At 37.3% G+C, this 16,831-nt stretch overlaps 1 protein-coding gene across 2 annotated transcripts in view; it reads left to right on the top strand.

Annotated features, from left to right (window-relative positions):
• Positions 1-16,831, top strand: part of NEK10 (NIMA related kinase 10) — a 114,171-nt gene that overhangs the window by 25,000 nt on the left and 72,340 nt on the right. For both annotated transcript variants that reach the window (XM_068935465.1, XM_009687925.2), the window contains exons 16-23: positions 442-506; positions 3,950-4,052; positions 4,161-4,289; positions 4,861-4,998; positions 5,874-5,919; positions 6,499-6,620; positions 6,802-6,904; positions 16,432-16,507. In XM_068935465.1, coding sequence (XP_068791566.1) covers positions 442-506; positions 3,950-4,052; positions 4,161-4,289; positions 4,861-4,998; positions 5,874-5,919; positions 6,499-6,620; positions 6,802-6,904; positions 16,432-16,507 — 782 coding nt within the window. The remainder of the gene's footprint in view (positions 1-441; positions 507-3,949; positions 4,053-4,160; positions 4,290-4,860; positions 4,999-5,873; positions 5,920-6,498; positions 6,621-6,801; positions 6,905-16,431; positions 16,508-16,831) is intronic.

Genomic DNA, 16,831 nt, shown 5'->3' with positions numbered 1-16,831 from the left:
TTTCAGTGCTCTACACTTTATTTTTCACAAGAAAAAAAGCCAAAATGCAGTTTCTGCTGCGTCATTACAAATCCAGTGGTTACACTTACCAGTATTTCAGTATTGGAAAACCTAACTTTCTGCAAGTGAAAAGAGACAATTAAGACTTAAATGTTCCTCAGCATCTAGCAGTATACTACAGCTATAGTCACCCGCGTTCTTTTTTCCAAGTGGGCCTGCCTAGTTTTGAAATACAGCAGGCGCTTAAGCAAATCACATGTAATCAAAGTATAGAATCATATTTTTTTACTTTCTTGAGATTAATTACCAGTTTAATAAGGTAATCTACTGACTCATTTAAATACAAAGATTACAGATGTGTTGGGAACCCCTGATTGTTTATCAGCAGCTTTTTCATTTGTATATAAATTTGTCATTAATGTGAATTTTTCCCTACTGTAGTGCTATGCTTTCAGAGCCTTGAGATTCCTTTTCAGTATGGAAAGAAATAGACATCTCTTTAGAAGGTATGTTAAAAAATGTTTTCTGAAACTCCCTTAGGATGGCTTACAAATCATCATTCCAGTCAGAAAAATATGTTTTTTAAATGTCATCATTTATTTTCAGCAGAAAGAATAAGTAACAGGTAACTTCCATCCTGTTGACATTCAATGGTAGCCCTTCCTACACTGCCTCAGTGCCAGTCTACAAAATTTAGACATTCAGTTTGGGGACTTCTGTTGCATATGTGCCAGAAAACCTAGGACTTCAGTGGCTCCTTCCTGCCCCATGAATCAGGGTTTAAAATGTCTTGAGGGAAGATTTAGAACAGTTAGTGATAAAACCTACTTTTATCCTAAAGATTAGTAAAACAAGTACCAGGTGTGAGTTACAGGCTTGGATCTAGCAAATAGCTGGGAGCAGTAAGTTTTTTCTCTACTCACTCCTCCACTCCTTCACACAGGAGTGACTGTGTATCAAGCAGAGATACTTAGGAGTATTCCTGAAAGGTTGGGATCAATAAGGAAAAAATATCTTTCAGCAGTTACCCATTTTTACTAGAATGATGACAGAGTTTTACCAGATAGAATACAAAGGCTGTGTATAACCTTGTACTTTCATTTGTGGGATTAGGATAACAATTGTACTGCTTGTGGATTCTGACTGTTAGTACTGTTTCTCTAATGATTTATTCTGCATCATAAATTGCTAGAATTCCAAATCACAGAATGGTTGAGGTTGGAAGGGACCTCTGGAGATCCTCTAGTCCAACCTCCCTGCTCAAGCAGGGACCTCTAGAGCACATTGCCCAGGATCACATCCAGACGCCTTTTGAATATCTCCAGCGAAGGAGACTCCACTACCTCTCTAGGCAACCTGTTCCAGTGCTCTGTCACCCTCACAGCAAAGAAGTTTTTCCTCAGCTTCAGATGGAACTTCCTGTGCTTCAGTTTGTGCCCGTTGCCTCTTGTCCTGTTGCTGGGCACCACAGAGAAGAGTTTGGCCCTATCCTCTTGACACCCTCCCTTCAGATAATTGTACACATTGATCAGATCCCCTCTCAGTCTTCTCCAGGCTGAACAGGCCCAGCTCTCTCAGCCTTTCTTCAGAGGAGAGTCCCCTGATCATCTTGGTAGCCCTCTGCTGCACTCTCTCCAGGAGTGTCATGCCTCTCTAGTACTGGGGAGCCCAGAACTGGACGCAGTACTCCAGGGGAGGCCTCAGCAGGGCTGAGGAGAGGGGCAGGATCATCTTCCTCGACCTGCTGGCAACACTCTTCCTGATGCACCCCAGGAGACCATTGGCCTTCTTGGCCGCAAGGGCAACATTGCTGGCTCAGGGGAGAATAACTTATAAGAAAGTTAGGGGGAAAGATGATAAAATCACAATACAGTTGGCTGCACAATTGACTGGAAAAATTGTACTCAACCTGATGGCTACTTTAACCCTTTGTTAAAATAAAAATAGGTGGCGAGCACAATTTTGGAGACTGTACAACCTCCCTGGTCAATCCATTCCAGTGCTCTGTCACCTTCACAGTGAAGAAGTTTTTTCTGAGGTTTAGGTGGAACTTCCTGTGTTTCAGTTTTTGCCCGTTGCCTCTTGTCCTGTTGCTGGGCACCACGGAGAAGAGACTGGCCTCATCCTCTTGACCACCCTCCCTTTAAATACTTATATACCCTGATTGGATGACCCCTGAGCCTTCTCTTCTCTGGGCTGAACAGGCCCCGCTCTCGCAGCCTTTCTTCAGAGGAGAGATGCTCCAGTCCCCTCATCATCTTGGTAGCCCTCCGCTGGACTCTCTCCAGTAGTGCCATGTCCCTCTTGTACTGGGGAGCCCAGAATTGGACACGGTACTCCAGGTGAGGCCTCCCCAGGGCTGAGGAGAGGGGCAGGATCACCTCCCTCCACCTGCTGGCAACACTCTGCCTCATGCACCCCAGGAGACCATTGGCCTTCTTGGCCACAAGGGCACACTGCTGGCTCATGGTCAACTTGTTGTCCACCAGCACTCCCAGGTCCTTCTCGGCAGAGCTGCTTTCCAGCAGGTCAACCCCCAGCCTGTACTGGTGCCTGGGGTTATTCCTCCCCAGGTGCAGGACCCTGCACTTGCCTTTGTGGAACTTCAGGAGGTTCCTCACCGCCCAGCTCTCCAGCCTGTCCAGGTCCCTCGGAATGGCAGCACAGTCTTCTGGTGTGTCAGCCTCTCCCCTCAGTTTAGTATAGTCATCGGCAAACTTGCAGAGGGTGCACTCTGTGCCTTCCTCCAGGTCATTGATGAATATATTGAACAAGACTAGACCCAGGACTGACTCCTGGGGGACACTGCTAGCTACAGGCCTCCAACTGGACTCTGCACCACTGACCACAACCCTCTGAGCTCTGCCATCTAGCCAGTTCTCAACCCACCTCACCGTCCACTCATCCAACCCACACCTCCTGAGCTTGCTTATGAGGACAACGTCCCCTGCTCTCCCCTCATCTACCCAGCCGGTTGTCCTATTGTAGAAGGCTATCAGATTTTGTTAGGCATGATTTCCCTCTGGTGAATCCATGCTGACTACTCCCGATCACCTTCTTGTCCTCCACATGCTTAGTGATGGCCTCCGGGATGAGCTGTTCCGTCACCTTTCCAGGGATGGAGGCGAGGCTGACAGGCCTGTAGTTTCCTGGCTCCTCTTCCTTGCCCATTTTAGTCTTTTGTCTTACTTCTACTTTAAAAAAAAGTGGAATTGGTAAACTTTTTCTACTGGAAGGGCCTCAGCGTTTAACAAGTGTTTGGGGCTGGGATCAAGCTTTAAAATCTGAATGGGCTGCTTTGCTGTTTTTCATTTTTCTCCAACTGCCTTACTTTTCAGTATTTCCAATCCTACCATAACTTTAAAAAGAAAGAAACAAACCTCCAGTTAAGCTAATCACTAACCAAATACTATGTCTTTTCGGTGTAATGTATGTGGTCTTTCTACTGCCCTCAGTCCTTTTCATATCTTTTAGGGTAAAAACCTTCTGGGACAAAAATTTTAAGATGAGTGTCATAATTCTTTGAATGCAGATAGGTACTAACCATATCAGTTAATACAAGAAGGATCTTGGATAAAATGCTTATAAGCACAGAATAAAATACAACAGGGAAAAAAAATGAAAATAACTTAAAGCTCAATATAAAATACTGTAGGATATCCTTATATTCAGGAGATCCATAGACTTTAAAGAGGCTAGCCCTCATTTGGACAACTGGCAACCCAATGCGCTGAGGCTGAATTCTAACTTTTGAAAGGTTCTTTAATTCCCATGTGTGAAGTATAGTGCTAGAGAGTTAACATCTGAATCAATTAGTCAAAAATAAGTGTGTTATTTAGAAGGTTGTAAAGTAAGAAATAATAAATAAACATTGAAAGGTCTCTGCTGTAGATTAATAGCTTTTGTGAATACTGTTTCTAAAATATATCAAAATGTTAAATCTTTGTAGACTTTTCCCTACTGACTTATTTGAAGTCTTCATTGATATTGGACATTATGTTCGTGATATCAGTGCTTATGAAGAGCTAGTATCAAAGCTAAATTTATTAAAGGTAAGTAAAAAGTTTCATAGAGCTAAGCAAATGTATTCTTAGCCATTCTTAGTACAGGAAATGCATAAAATATTTTATATTTATAGTTGTCATTTAATTTGTAACCAGGATGATGAACTGAAGCAAATTGCTGAAAGCATTGAGAACATCAATCAGAATAAGGCACCTACAAAACATATAGGCAGTTATGCAATTTTAGAACACCTTGGCAGTGGAGCTTTTGGAAGTGTATATAAGGTAAACTTGCCTTTTGATGTTAACTACAAGTTTGGGGGGAAGCTTCACAAACAGGATCTGATGCCTATTTTAAGTACTAACTAGCTTCCTTTGAGCTTCATCAAGGGAATGCAGGTGCTGAAAAGCTTTTTTTGGATCTGGGTTTGTTGCTTGCAGTTCTGCATTTCTGTTCTCGTAGCATTTACTGTGATTTTTGACATATCTGTATGAGTGAAATTGACCAGTGTCTCTCTTATGTTTACTTTTAGTAACTTGCAGTAGACAGGACTGCTGTTTGTAGAAAGTCTAACAAATCTCTGTAAAACCACAGAAGTTCAAACATGTTTTATCTGCAAACCAGCACTGGAGGCTGATAATGTTCCTTAATACACTGCAGCAAGTGCAGCAGGATACTGCTAACTACATTGTGGGGCTCTAGTTCTTGTGGTAATCACATCATACACATAGGAAAAAAACTATTTTAATTTTTGTGAGACAAGTTTGGACTCAGATAACTAATCTGCTAGCCATAATAATATCCTTTCTGCCTGCATCCTATATTAATTTTACAGGGTTTTTATCCTCTGCTTAGGTTAGAAAACATAGTGGACAAAATCTTCTAGCAATGAAAGAAGTCAATTTACACAATCCAGCATTTGGAAAGGACAAAAAAGACAGAGACAGTAATGTAAAGAACATCGTTTCTGAACTAACCATCATTAAAGAGCAGGTATGTCCCATGGACTTCAGTTTTGTACGTGGGCATTCTCTTGTTAGTGTTGTTGTTGATGAGCTCTTATATAACAGGACTTCCAGCTCCTGTTAAGTGTTTTTGTCTGATCAGTACAATATTGGTCCTTTGTGCCTGAAAGCTGTCAATATTGCATAAATTCTTGCTGTGATATTAGCAGCAGTGCACATACTTGTTACTGAAGCTATTGACGTTTTCTACTGGAAGTATGCAAGCTTTCTTTTAAGAGTTCAGTAAATTAAGATAGCAATAGAAAACTATTGAGTCTTTGTTCCAATAATTTATTCCTGGGTTTAAAATTCAGTGAGAAAATAGTCATTGCTATAACTGGAAATCTGTTAAAAAGACCGATCAGATTTAGGGTTTGTAGGCTGTGAAAACCGATACTTTCATGCAGGCGTAACTGCCCGTCTTCAGACTCTGTTCTGGTTATTAAGAGGAAAGTGGACAGCAACCATGCTCTTTTTTCTTCTGCTTGCTCTAGTAATTTGCAACATGTCTTTGTTTCTGGGGTAGCAGGAAACACTGCTATCGCACTGCAGTTCATAGGCAATTTTGTGGAATTCTGGTTGCCTGTGTGCTGTGCAAACAGGATGAAGAAATCCCATTGGTACCCAATAGTATGCATGTTTAATGGGAGGGCACAGTGCAGTTTTAAATGCTGCAAAAATGGAAATAGTGTTCAGTGTTTTGAGCTTCTGCTTTTGGTTGGAATTCAAAGCAGTATTAAGAAATCTAAAAAAATTTTGTTTCATCATCACTATTTTCTTCCTTCCAATGCGTATCTAAACACTATAAATATTGGGCCATCAGTCTAACTATTCTAAACAGCTAAATTTGTTTCTTCGTTGTAGCTTTATCATCCAAATATTGTACGCTATCATAGAACCTTCTTGGAAAGTAAGTATAAATGTAGAGAACTACAACGTTGTACCTAGTGAAGAAACAGAAATATATAAAATAAAAGTACTTAAAACTGGGAAGGAGTGTATCTAATTTGAGCAATAGATGCTGATATGTTCTTAGAGAACTATTACAGTTTAGACATGTTTATATTGCTTTAAAACTGAAAAAAATAAAAGAGAAATACTGATATCTCTGTATCAGTAAAACTAGATGCAAAAATGTAGCAAGTGTGGTCCTCATCCTGTAGAGTTAAGGATCCAAAATTCACAATTGGAAAGTTGAGCAGGCTGGTAGACTGAATGATATAGGTTGCTCAGCCATGTTTTAAAAAGTGTAAGCTACCTACACCTGCCTGTTAAGTAGTTATGAGGCAGTTGCCATGGTAGAAATGGGTATTGGGGAAAAACTGGAATAACAAAGAGTGGAACTATGATTAAAATGTATTTGCATGTACAAATAAATTTAAAAACAAGTTAAAAATGCAGTTGTTATATATTTAATCTCAAATATTCTATTTTCAAACACTTTCTGTATAAATATATTTTTACTGTAACTTCATTTTCTTTTATGTAGATGACAGGTTGTACATAGTCATGGAGCTCATAGAGGGGGTGCCACTGGAAGAACACTTTCATTCTTTGAAGGAAAAGCAACAGCAGTTTACAGAAGAAAGAATATGGAATATATTTATCCAAGTAAGGGTCTGTGCTTTTTTTCATTGAGACTTTCCTGCATGTAATTAGTAGCACCATTTATGTTTGTCAGGCTAATAATAAATGACAAAGTAACGCTTATTATGTCACTAAATTTTATTTGCCTTTATTTAGGTTGCAGTAACGAATCTTTTAAGGCTCTCTTTTTTGTTTTGTTTTTAAGCTCTGCCTAGCTCTTCGTTATTTGCATAAAGAGAAAAGGATTGTTCATCGAGATCTCACTCCAAACAATATCATGCTGGGGGATAAAGATAAAGTTAAAATTAGTAAGTAGAACTTCTTTACTTGAAGAAAATTACCCATTATGTAACTGAGAAGAACTTCTCTACTGTAACTTGCAGAAGGTTTCAGACTCCCATGCGTTGGCCATCACGCTTGGAAGCTAGTGAATTGTTTCATGATTATGCTGTTCTGTAAAGCAATTGTTAATGCAGATTTAGTGATCATTGCCACTAAGTGTCATCATCCGTGACTATAGTTCTAGCAGCTAAGGATGTCAAATATGACGGAAGATATGGTTTAGCTCTAAAAGAAATTAAGCTGTAGCAATGCTTCAGGGCCTGCTTGTATTTGAATCACCAAGAATATTGAGATAACTAGAGTAGGTACCATGTCTAATCAAATGCTAATAAGCATACAACGTGAAACAAAATAAACAATTTGAGCATTGCAGCCTCTCATCTTTAAAAACAGAAGGGAGATGTAGACATATACACTCTCCCAACCACAAAGCACTCGGTTATAATAGGCCAATTTGTCTGGCAGCTGTCATTTTAGACTGATGATATACAGATTTAAATTAATTCATTATTAAATCATATGAGCTAAAAAGTTCTGATTCATAACAATAATATAGTTTTGAAAAAATGATGATTTAATGGAGCATTTGTCCCTGAATGGTAAAAATTAATACTCAGAATGTTATTTTACGTTATTTTATGTTGTATTTTATACCAACATACTGCCACTGAGGGGCAGTCTTGTCTTGATTTAGCACCTTTACCTTACCTCTTGTCCAATTTATTTATCTAAATTGTCATTGAAAAGGATAATATTTCTGTCAAAGATTTGCAGATGTTGAGGAGAATTGGAAGAACTGAAACTTACTTTGACCATTTCTACAGTGATTGGTTAGAAGCTATTGTGATAGTTCAACAGATAATTATTTTGTGTAGTGCTTTAATTAGTACTAGCATAGCAAAATATAAGGAATTTTCAGAGGGGGTTAAAGACCTTTTATCTATTACTTCCGAATTTAACTGAGCCTTGTTGTTTTACAGCCTTATTGAAAGTAAGAATAATTTCTGTTCTTTCTAATTGTAGTTAATATGTACTGTGTTGAGGCATGCCGTAGTATCATGCCTAATTCATACAATCAATCCACATCAAAGATTGGGTTATTTACAGTGTTGAGAACTAGATCTCACAGTATTTAAGGAGAGGGTTGACAAATCATTGATCATTTGACAAATTCAAGGGGTTCCAGATGAAGTTTTGTATAAAAGGAGGTGAGGGCATACGCCCAAATATTAAGAAATCTCAAATCTTGGCTCTGTAGTGAATTTAACCTTTTGGGTTTTATGAAATAGAAGGTTCTACTCCACAAATCTACTTGGAACTGTAGTTCTGTGTACAGTCACCCTAAAGAGAGATATTTTAATTTTCTGGAGTCTTTCAAATCACAAAATGGTGCACAAATTATTGCTAACTGGAGTAACATTTTTGTGGGGGTACCAGTGAAGCAGTGTTGTGTGACTCTGTAACAAGAAATGACCTCTGCTGGCACAAATTATTTTGCTTCGGAGGAAAAAAAGCTCACAAGTTTGTATGAGTATAACGCTCTTCTTTTTTTTTCTCTTCCTCAGTCGGTCCTTCTGGAAATAGTACTCTTGTTAACCTTTTGTTGGGAGAATCTGCAGGTTGGCAATATAACAGTCAGCTTATTCCTCTCTAACTAAAATTCTTCAAATATGTTGTTTTTATAGAACTGCAATGGCTCTGGAATGGCCCAGGTTTTGGACTCTCATTGTAGACTTTTGACTTTAAAAAAAAAAAAAGAAAAAGAAAAAGAGAGGAATAAATTTGAGCAAAGTGCTTCCATAGACTTTCATTCTGTATTGCGCATGGCTATGCAGCAGCCCCAACAATGAATTGCTTTAGGTGCTGGGACCCTCAGATAACTATTTCTCACCGTATATGTGGAAAGAACTGAGCCGCTTGTGTTCCAAATCTTATAAAGGTTTCTCATTAAGATTCTGAGTTTATATTTTTTGAAGGGGAAAGGAGTGTTTAGTAGGGGAGACATTCCTACCTTGCTGTTAGCACAGGGGAAAAAAAAAAAAAAAGACCTGTTGCAGAACTGTGCTTAGGCATCCTGAAGATATGGAGAAATTGCTATATACAGGAGGCCCTTGTAGGGCAATTTCAGGAGAACTTTATAGGCAGGGACCTAACGTGGAAGCTAGCTGAGAACAAGAATTCATACAGATGGATAACTCTGTGTCCAGCCTGGCACAACATAAAAGAAATCTATGAGGAACATTTTGTGGAGAAGGTCTCTGAATATGCCTGCTATGGCTTTTACTGGAAAAAGAATGCCTGAGGTAATAGTAGGAAGAAATTTTGAATCTGTGTATTCACAGTTTTTTTATTTGAATGTGATTGGACACTATTCTTATTGAGGTCTTTGTCTATTTTTTTTAAACTTATGGAAGATTCAAAGAGAAGTCCTAAGCCCATTGACCAGCTTTGTTTTCATGTGTCAAATATTTAACTTTCACCGCGTTTCCCATGATATCTTTTACCTGTGGCAATTCAGTCTGCCTTATTCCAATCTTTCAGGCTCCTGTAAGTCAATTGTTGTTGAAAAGGAAAGCAGACATTTGCAGTCTGACCCTAGCTAGATTAATAGTGATATAAGGTCTCTGTTTCTGACTGTAGAGAACTGTAAGCATGCTGTTGTTATGTAGTCTCTGCAACTCCCCAGCCCACTCACTTGTTTTGTTTTATTTCTGACAAATTTGATAGTGAGGGGACCAGAACTGCCATCTCTTATATGCCGGTACAGCATTTAGTCACAACTGGTTGGCCTACGAATACTACCCAAATAAGAATAAAAATAAGAATCATGCTAACCTGTAATTTCATAAAACATCTCATTCTAAATTAGTGGAAAAGTGTTACTGAAATTATCTCTGGTCAGCTTGAATATGTGATTTGTAATTTCTGATAAACAATAGTTACAGTAGAATTTTAGGCACAGCCTAAACAGTAGTTGTTTTGTGTAGGGTTTTAGAGATTCTTTGACTCTCATATGATCTGTGGCACTCAGTTTAATCTGCCCAGCTCTTTATATAAGACATTGAGAAGTAATAATTTTCTGAATTTAAAATGTGTATCTGTTTTTAGCGCAGCTATATCTTACCACAGCTATATTTTGTTTCTAGCACAGCATACTTTTGTCTAAAGTTCTATAGCTGCATCTGTTTGCAGGGCAAACCAGAAGACTCTGTACACCATCTTTCCTCAGTGTCATCTAGTTTCAGCAAGATTTAGGTGTTGATGGTCAAAGAGGGCTGTGTGGAATTGCTTTGAGACCTTTCAGATGTGATACCAAGCAAATCTGTGAAGGGTTCCGTATGCTCTTACAGATGGCATGCTTTGTTTACCCTTTAGTGCACATGATGCACTAGCAGATGGGATCTATATGTAAATGAAACTTAGGATTATTATATAGCAGCAGAATGCTGATTATGGGACAAATCACCTCTCTGATATGCTTCTAATCATAGCAGGCAGTCACAAAGTGTCAGCATGGTAAAGCAAATGCGACTTGAAAGTTCAGGTAGTTGGCAGATACTGAAAGAAAGCTACATGTTAATTCTGTAATTTAGAGTACTTGGTTGTTGAGTACACTTTTTAAAAGACTTGTTGCCTCCTTATTCTGTGCCCTGCCCAGAGAAGGGGTGACCATGAAATCTAGTGATGTAACTAGTGTCTGTTGTATATTAGTCACTACTTTGCGGTGTTGCTTAGAAAAATGCTAATTTTTTCAGGTCATATAAACAGTCTTCGGTATCAGGATCACTACCCTTGATACAAAGATTCAAGGAAATGCTCATTATACTTGATTTTCAAAACTTTCACAAGAGGCTGAGTGGAATTTTCCATCCTTTTGTTTAAGCTCATACCCTAAATCAAACATTCTGGACACTATTGATAGCTCAACTGCACAATCATGTCTCTCTCCACAAATTGCAGTTCTAAATGTGGAACAATGCTAATGTTCCTAGCGCAAATTTTGCAAGCTTCACAAAACTGACAAATTTTATAGTGAAGTTTAAGAAGCATTGATATTAGCACCCTGAAAGGAAAATGATAGATTGGCTAGGAAGGTATATTTGGGAATGATGAAAAATGGATTCTTTTCCTGTTCTGTTGATAGAAAAAAATAGAATAAGTATATGCAGCTGTTGATTAAATTTACGGATAAGCTGGAGTTTCGGATATGCGTTTAGGGGTAATAAAATGTTTTATCTTTCTTTCCCAGGTGGTTGTAACACAGCAGCTTAAATTTGAAGTAGTTGTACTTAGCTGTTTACAGGGTCTACTCTTGCCAGTAATTTCTATTAAGCATAGGACATACTAATGTGATGAGTCCCACTGAAGTTAATGGTACTATTCATGCTAGCAAGCACTAATCTTGATAAAATTTCATAGGACTGGAATAATCATAAATATGATGATGGCGGCTTAAGAGTAATTGAAAATGGCTAGTAATATAAGAATAGATCAATACACTAATAATAAAACTTTTAATACACTCTCAATTAGTCCATAACCTGTACCTTTCTACAGATTTCTAGAAATGCTTATTCTTTATTTTATGTCAAACAAGAAAACATTATTAGCAGTAGTATTTCTGCAACACTCAAAAACATCAAATACCTAATCCCATTCAGTTAGTTGCTGATAAACTTTCTTGATTATAGTTGCAAACCTACTGAAAAGAAGCAAAGCACACCTGTCTCATTCTGAGGCTTTCAGGGTAAAAGAAGAAATTGTTTGATGGGGACATGGTTAAAATCTGACCCAAATAGGTCTGAAGATGTAATGAATTTGATTTTCCTTGAATCCTTTTTTTGGATTCGCTTTTGGTCTTTGTGGGCATAGTTGATTTTTATGAAAAATTAATGATGCTTCCAAATATGGTTCAAATCTAAATTAAGACAACAAATGTGCAATTATGCTGTTAGTATTGCTAAGATGCAGCATCTGGAAACATAATTTTCCTCTTGTCTTTACTCCAAAAGATCAATCTAGTAGGTGAAACCTTCAGGTAATAAAACAGCAAATGAAAAACAAATTCAGTCAATTAAAAAAAAATTACATGTAACCAGAATGCTCATTTAGAGACTACTAAGAGTTAGAATGTTTTGTTTTTCAGCTATTATGAAAGTTGAAGAGATTATTCTGTAAGAGAGTAAGCTATTAGTCAAGGTACCCTACTCATTTTTTCCATCATTTTCTCTCCCCTTCATGACCTCTTCCCAAGGATTTTTTTTTTCTGAAACAATCTTATTTGGAAGACTTCATTATCACTTACTCTGCTAATCACAATGTAAACAAGTGAAAAAGGTTGTTTCAGAATCTAAAGGATTGTGACTGCATGTTTTTGTGTTAATTTTTCTTTCTATTTGATGACTCTCCATTGCATGGTTGCTTGGCTATTTTAATGAATTAAAAAATTAAAATAGCACTTAGTTTTCTCAGTTCCTGATATACGCGATAATAAAGGAAAAAATAAAAACAAGGCCTAATGTTTAGAGTCACAGTATAAAATCTAGTTAAATATAATAATGCCTTGAAGGAGAAATGACTATTTTGGTAAGTCATTACTAGTGACGTTGCATGTCTAATCACAGTATTTAAAACCCATCTAATGTTGAAAGCTTATTCTTTTTTTTTTTGTTGTTGTTGTCTGTCTGAATGGACTTGAAAATAATCTCAATTTTTCAGTGAAGTATTTCATGCTTCCAAACATTAAAGAAATTGCCTGTAAAGAAATTGCACCGATTCAGGCTATGTGGTACGCAAAGCATGAAAACTTACTATAGAAATTCGTTTTATAAACTTGATTGCTAGATTGACGTACCTACTGTTCCACTCAGCTTACAACTTTTCACATATTAGGATGGTACAATAAGTTGTAATGCATGTAACTCGCATGTTCTGGAAAGATTCAAAGTAGTATTTAAAAGCAGAAAAATTATCAGTTTTCCAAAATGACATTTGAAGATTAAGCAACCATCATCTTGCAGAAATAGACAGTTGCTCCTATGCGAACAGGTAGGTGGATCTTTCCATTGGTGGCGTTAAAGATCCAAGATTACTTCCTCATCGGAATAGTTCATTTTTTTTCCTTCAGCTATACCATTGTTTGTTTTATTTTTGATTTAAAAAGAATAATTTTTCCTTTTCAGGAAGGTGGAACAATATAAAAGTCAAAATGAGGGGTTTTCTTGTTTTCTCTAGGGATGAGGGAATTGCGTCTCTAATGCCAATTGTATTCCTGCATTGCAAGACTACAGGAGGCAAGAAGAGTCCTCTGAATTGGTAGACAGTTTAGTGATTTAGAGAAAAAACTAACCTAGCAAAAGGGAGAAAGCTTTAACTGAGACATAAATGCCAGTCTGTCTGCATTCCAGAGGCAGTGCAGGAGAGGGGGAGGACTGCCTTTTTTGGTGGCAGAGATCTAGTAGCTCATCTTTCTCACAAAACCTCACGCTGAATCACTAAGATGGGTTTATAATTCCCTTTTGGATGAACTGGTGCAGCATGCACTCCTGTATCCTGATGCTGGCAGTGGCTGGACAGCCTTCCTGCCTTCTCCCTCCCTCCTAGTTTGTCTTATCTCTTTGCCTTTGTTCTTGCTACCCTTTGTTTTGTTTCATATGATCTACTCCTTCACAAAGCTTTCACTAGCATTCTCAGTATGATTCTATGGGAGATTTTCTTTTCCATTTTTCTCTGATTGCATCTCTTTAGCCTACTAATATTTACCATTGTATTGTCAATGTTGATATAGTTCCTTTCAGCAAGTTCTCATGCTACTTTTGTTAACTGATAGGTTCTTTTTCAGTGTTAGTGGGAATGGAAGCTGTAGGAAAATATGTGGAAGCTTTAGGTTATGTATTTCATTCTGAGACTAGTGTGTTTTCTGATCAGATGCATCTCAAATATGTGTGAATTTTAGAGGGTAGGTCCAGCTTCTGAGGAAAACCTGTTCCTGTACTTAAGAGCTTTGTCTTAGCGCTTAATGTACCGCTGGATAAATTAACTGTAGTAAATCAAGATGGTTCAGGAAGAAAAATTTCTTTGATAAATAGGATTTTGAATATCAGGAGTGACCAATGAGATCGTAACATAAGAATCGCTAGGTCAGATCAAAGATTCAGGTAGCTCACTATACTTTCTGTGTGGTTACAGCTGACGCTTAAGTAAAATTCATAAGAAATTGAGCAAGTACAGAGTAATCTTACTCTCACAATTCCCTCCCAGCTTCTAAAATCAGGGGTCAAGAAGACATATTGCAGTGGTGTGAAGCTGCTTCAGGAAATTCCCAGATATGAATTGTCATAATCAGTCCTTGCCAATCAAGCCTCGGTTCACAGACAAAACAACAAATGCTGATTAACAGGGATCATCTTAACTACTTTGATCATATTTTCACTTAAGAGGATGGAAGGCAGACATCTGGCAGTTCTCAGAAATGATTTCATTTGTTTATCATCATAGCAACTTTTGGCATCAAATACCAAATGAGGAATCCTGGAGTCTTAAAAGTTATAGACCAACTTATAACCTGCAGAAGAACGCCTAAATAGAGTAAAAGAAGCAATTTCATTAGTCTCTACAGTTCAGTATTTGCCAGTTCCTCTTCATTCAGTTCTGTGTTACGAGGTTGAAAAAGCTAAGAAAAAGTGTTTTTTTTTAATATAAAGATGGTCATGACATGTTTTGTATTTCTTAGCAGATATATTTAGGAGCTTCTAGCTGGTGCCAAAACTGTTTAGCAGAATTTGGAAAAGATTACTCTCTCTATGAAACATGTCTTTTCCCTCTGCTTCTGGGGACCTGAGCCTACAAGGAAGCGAAGATAATTAGCTAGACATCTTGCTAATTTTTCCTTACTTTCTTTTTTTCCAGATGAATAAGCACTAATGTGATGTTAAAGTTTTAAAGTTAACATTTCCTCCATCTCTAAATCTTTCAAGCCCCAGGAACTGAATTTCTATGGATTCTTAATGCTCTTTCTTCATAGAATGTTAGTTATGTGAAGAGTTCAAAAGGAAATAAGTTAGAATGATTCACTCAAATTAAGGAAAGTATCAACATTGCAAAAATCTCTGGTCCTATTGTGATTAATATCCTCTGGGGTGAACTGCCTGAGAAGTGTCTTACTCAAGGGCAAAAGGGAGACTTCTCACTCATCCTGTTTGTTTAGCATTCTTTCTACCTATGTTTTCCAAGCACTACAGCACTACAAAGACGGACTGCAGTCCTTCTTTGAATATCTTATTTGAATATCCAGTCTTTCTTTTGAAAGAAAAATGATCTGTGGTCAGGGAACCTACATTTGGCCTTCTTATCAAAAACCTTTTCTGAATAAGAGACCTACTCCTTTTCAGACCCTTGAGCCTCACACTGAGCAGGAGCCAACAGAAACTAATTTTTCTTGCCTGTTTCTTTGGATCCGCAGCTTTTCTTTGATGAGTAGAAACATTTTGAACTAAACTTTGTTCAATCTCTTATTATCTCATTGTAAAAACAATTGGGATAAGAATGCTGTAATACTTGTCTAGCAGTACTTAAGATACTCTCTGGATCCACACAGAACATGAGTCTTGAAATATTTTAAATAATGTTATTTACCACTCAGATCTTACCACTTCTAAAATAGTATTACAATGCAACATTTTATTAGCAGACCTTTAACTGAGTACAATGATTTTTCTCTTGCTCTCTGCTTTTAGATTTAGTGAAGTGCAACATGTCTTAGTGCACTGTTGCATTGAGACAGCAGTGCAGTATTGATCTGTGGAACCTGGAATTCCTTTCATGAAAGCTAGATGTAAAAAAATATGGTCTCTAAACATGTATGTGACTTAGTTATATGAAAGGCGTGCGAAAATGTGTCATTGCACAAAAGGCAGTTATATTAACATAATTGCGTGATAGTCTGAATTTACAGCTTTTGTCATAAGGTAAGACTAAGATTCTCCATTATTTCTTAACAAATGTAATCTTTTAAAGAGAACTTTTCAGATACTAGACCTCCCATTCTCCTCCCAACCAAATTTCTGAAAAGTCCATCTTTCCCGGCTATTTATCCTAGTTTGAAATAAAGCCACATAATTACTTCTATCATTACTTTTTAAAAAATTATGTTTTTCCATTAAGGCATTAGATCACTACTTATAAATACTTACTACTGTCATGCAGTTGATTGGGAAATATTAATACAAATCTGAAATTGATCATATAGTTTGGATTAAAAGCATCAGATGTGTGCTCATAATATTTTTAAGTCTGGTAGGCCTAATTAAAACATATGTCATTGCTTAATATGGAGGTAGGCAGATAGGCATTACTGCAAAATGTAAACTTTTTTTTTTTTTTTAAGTGCTTTTCAGCTGTTGTGAACCTGCATTAATTTTCAGTTACTTAATTGTCAAGGCAGTTATTGACCTATCAATGTTTTTTTCTTTCTTTCTTTCTCTCTTTTTTGTAGCTGACTTTGGTCTCGCAAAGCAAAAGCAAGAAAACAGCAAACTCGCATCAGTTGTTGGAACCATTCTGTACTCCTGGTAAGAGTGAAATACAACATTTAAATGCACTGGCTTCCATCTTCATGGTTATTTTTCTTAGAACAGACAGACAAGTTATAATACAGTAAGGTGCAAGTTACATGCACCTACTCTGCAGTAGTTGCTTCTCTGCCTGTTCTGCATAGCCCCTTTTTTTTGCACATGGATAGTTACTGTGCAGTAGGTTGGTGCAAAAATGAAACCTCTCCTCTTCTGGAGTAAATTATTCATCTACCCATACCGTTAAAGATAAAGAAAAGCATTTTCAAGCTATAAAAAGATATATGAAAACAATATAATTGATTTTAATGTTTTTTAATTTAA

The sequence above is a fragment of the Struthio camelus genome, chromosome 2 (genome assembly GCF_040807025.1).
Source record: "Struthio camelus isolate bStrCam1 chromosome 2, bStrCam1.hap1, whole genome shotgun sequence".
NCBI lineage: Eukaryota > Metazoa > Chordata > Aves > Struthioniformes > Struthionidae > Struthio > Struthio camelus.
The sequence above is the reverse complement of the archived record's forward strand: the minus strand, read 5'-3'. Positions and strand labels throughout refer to the sequence as shown.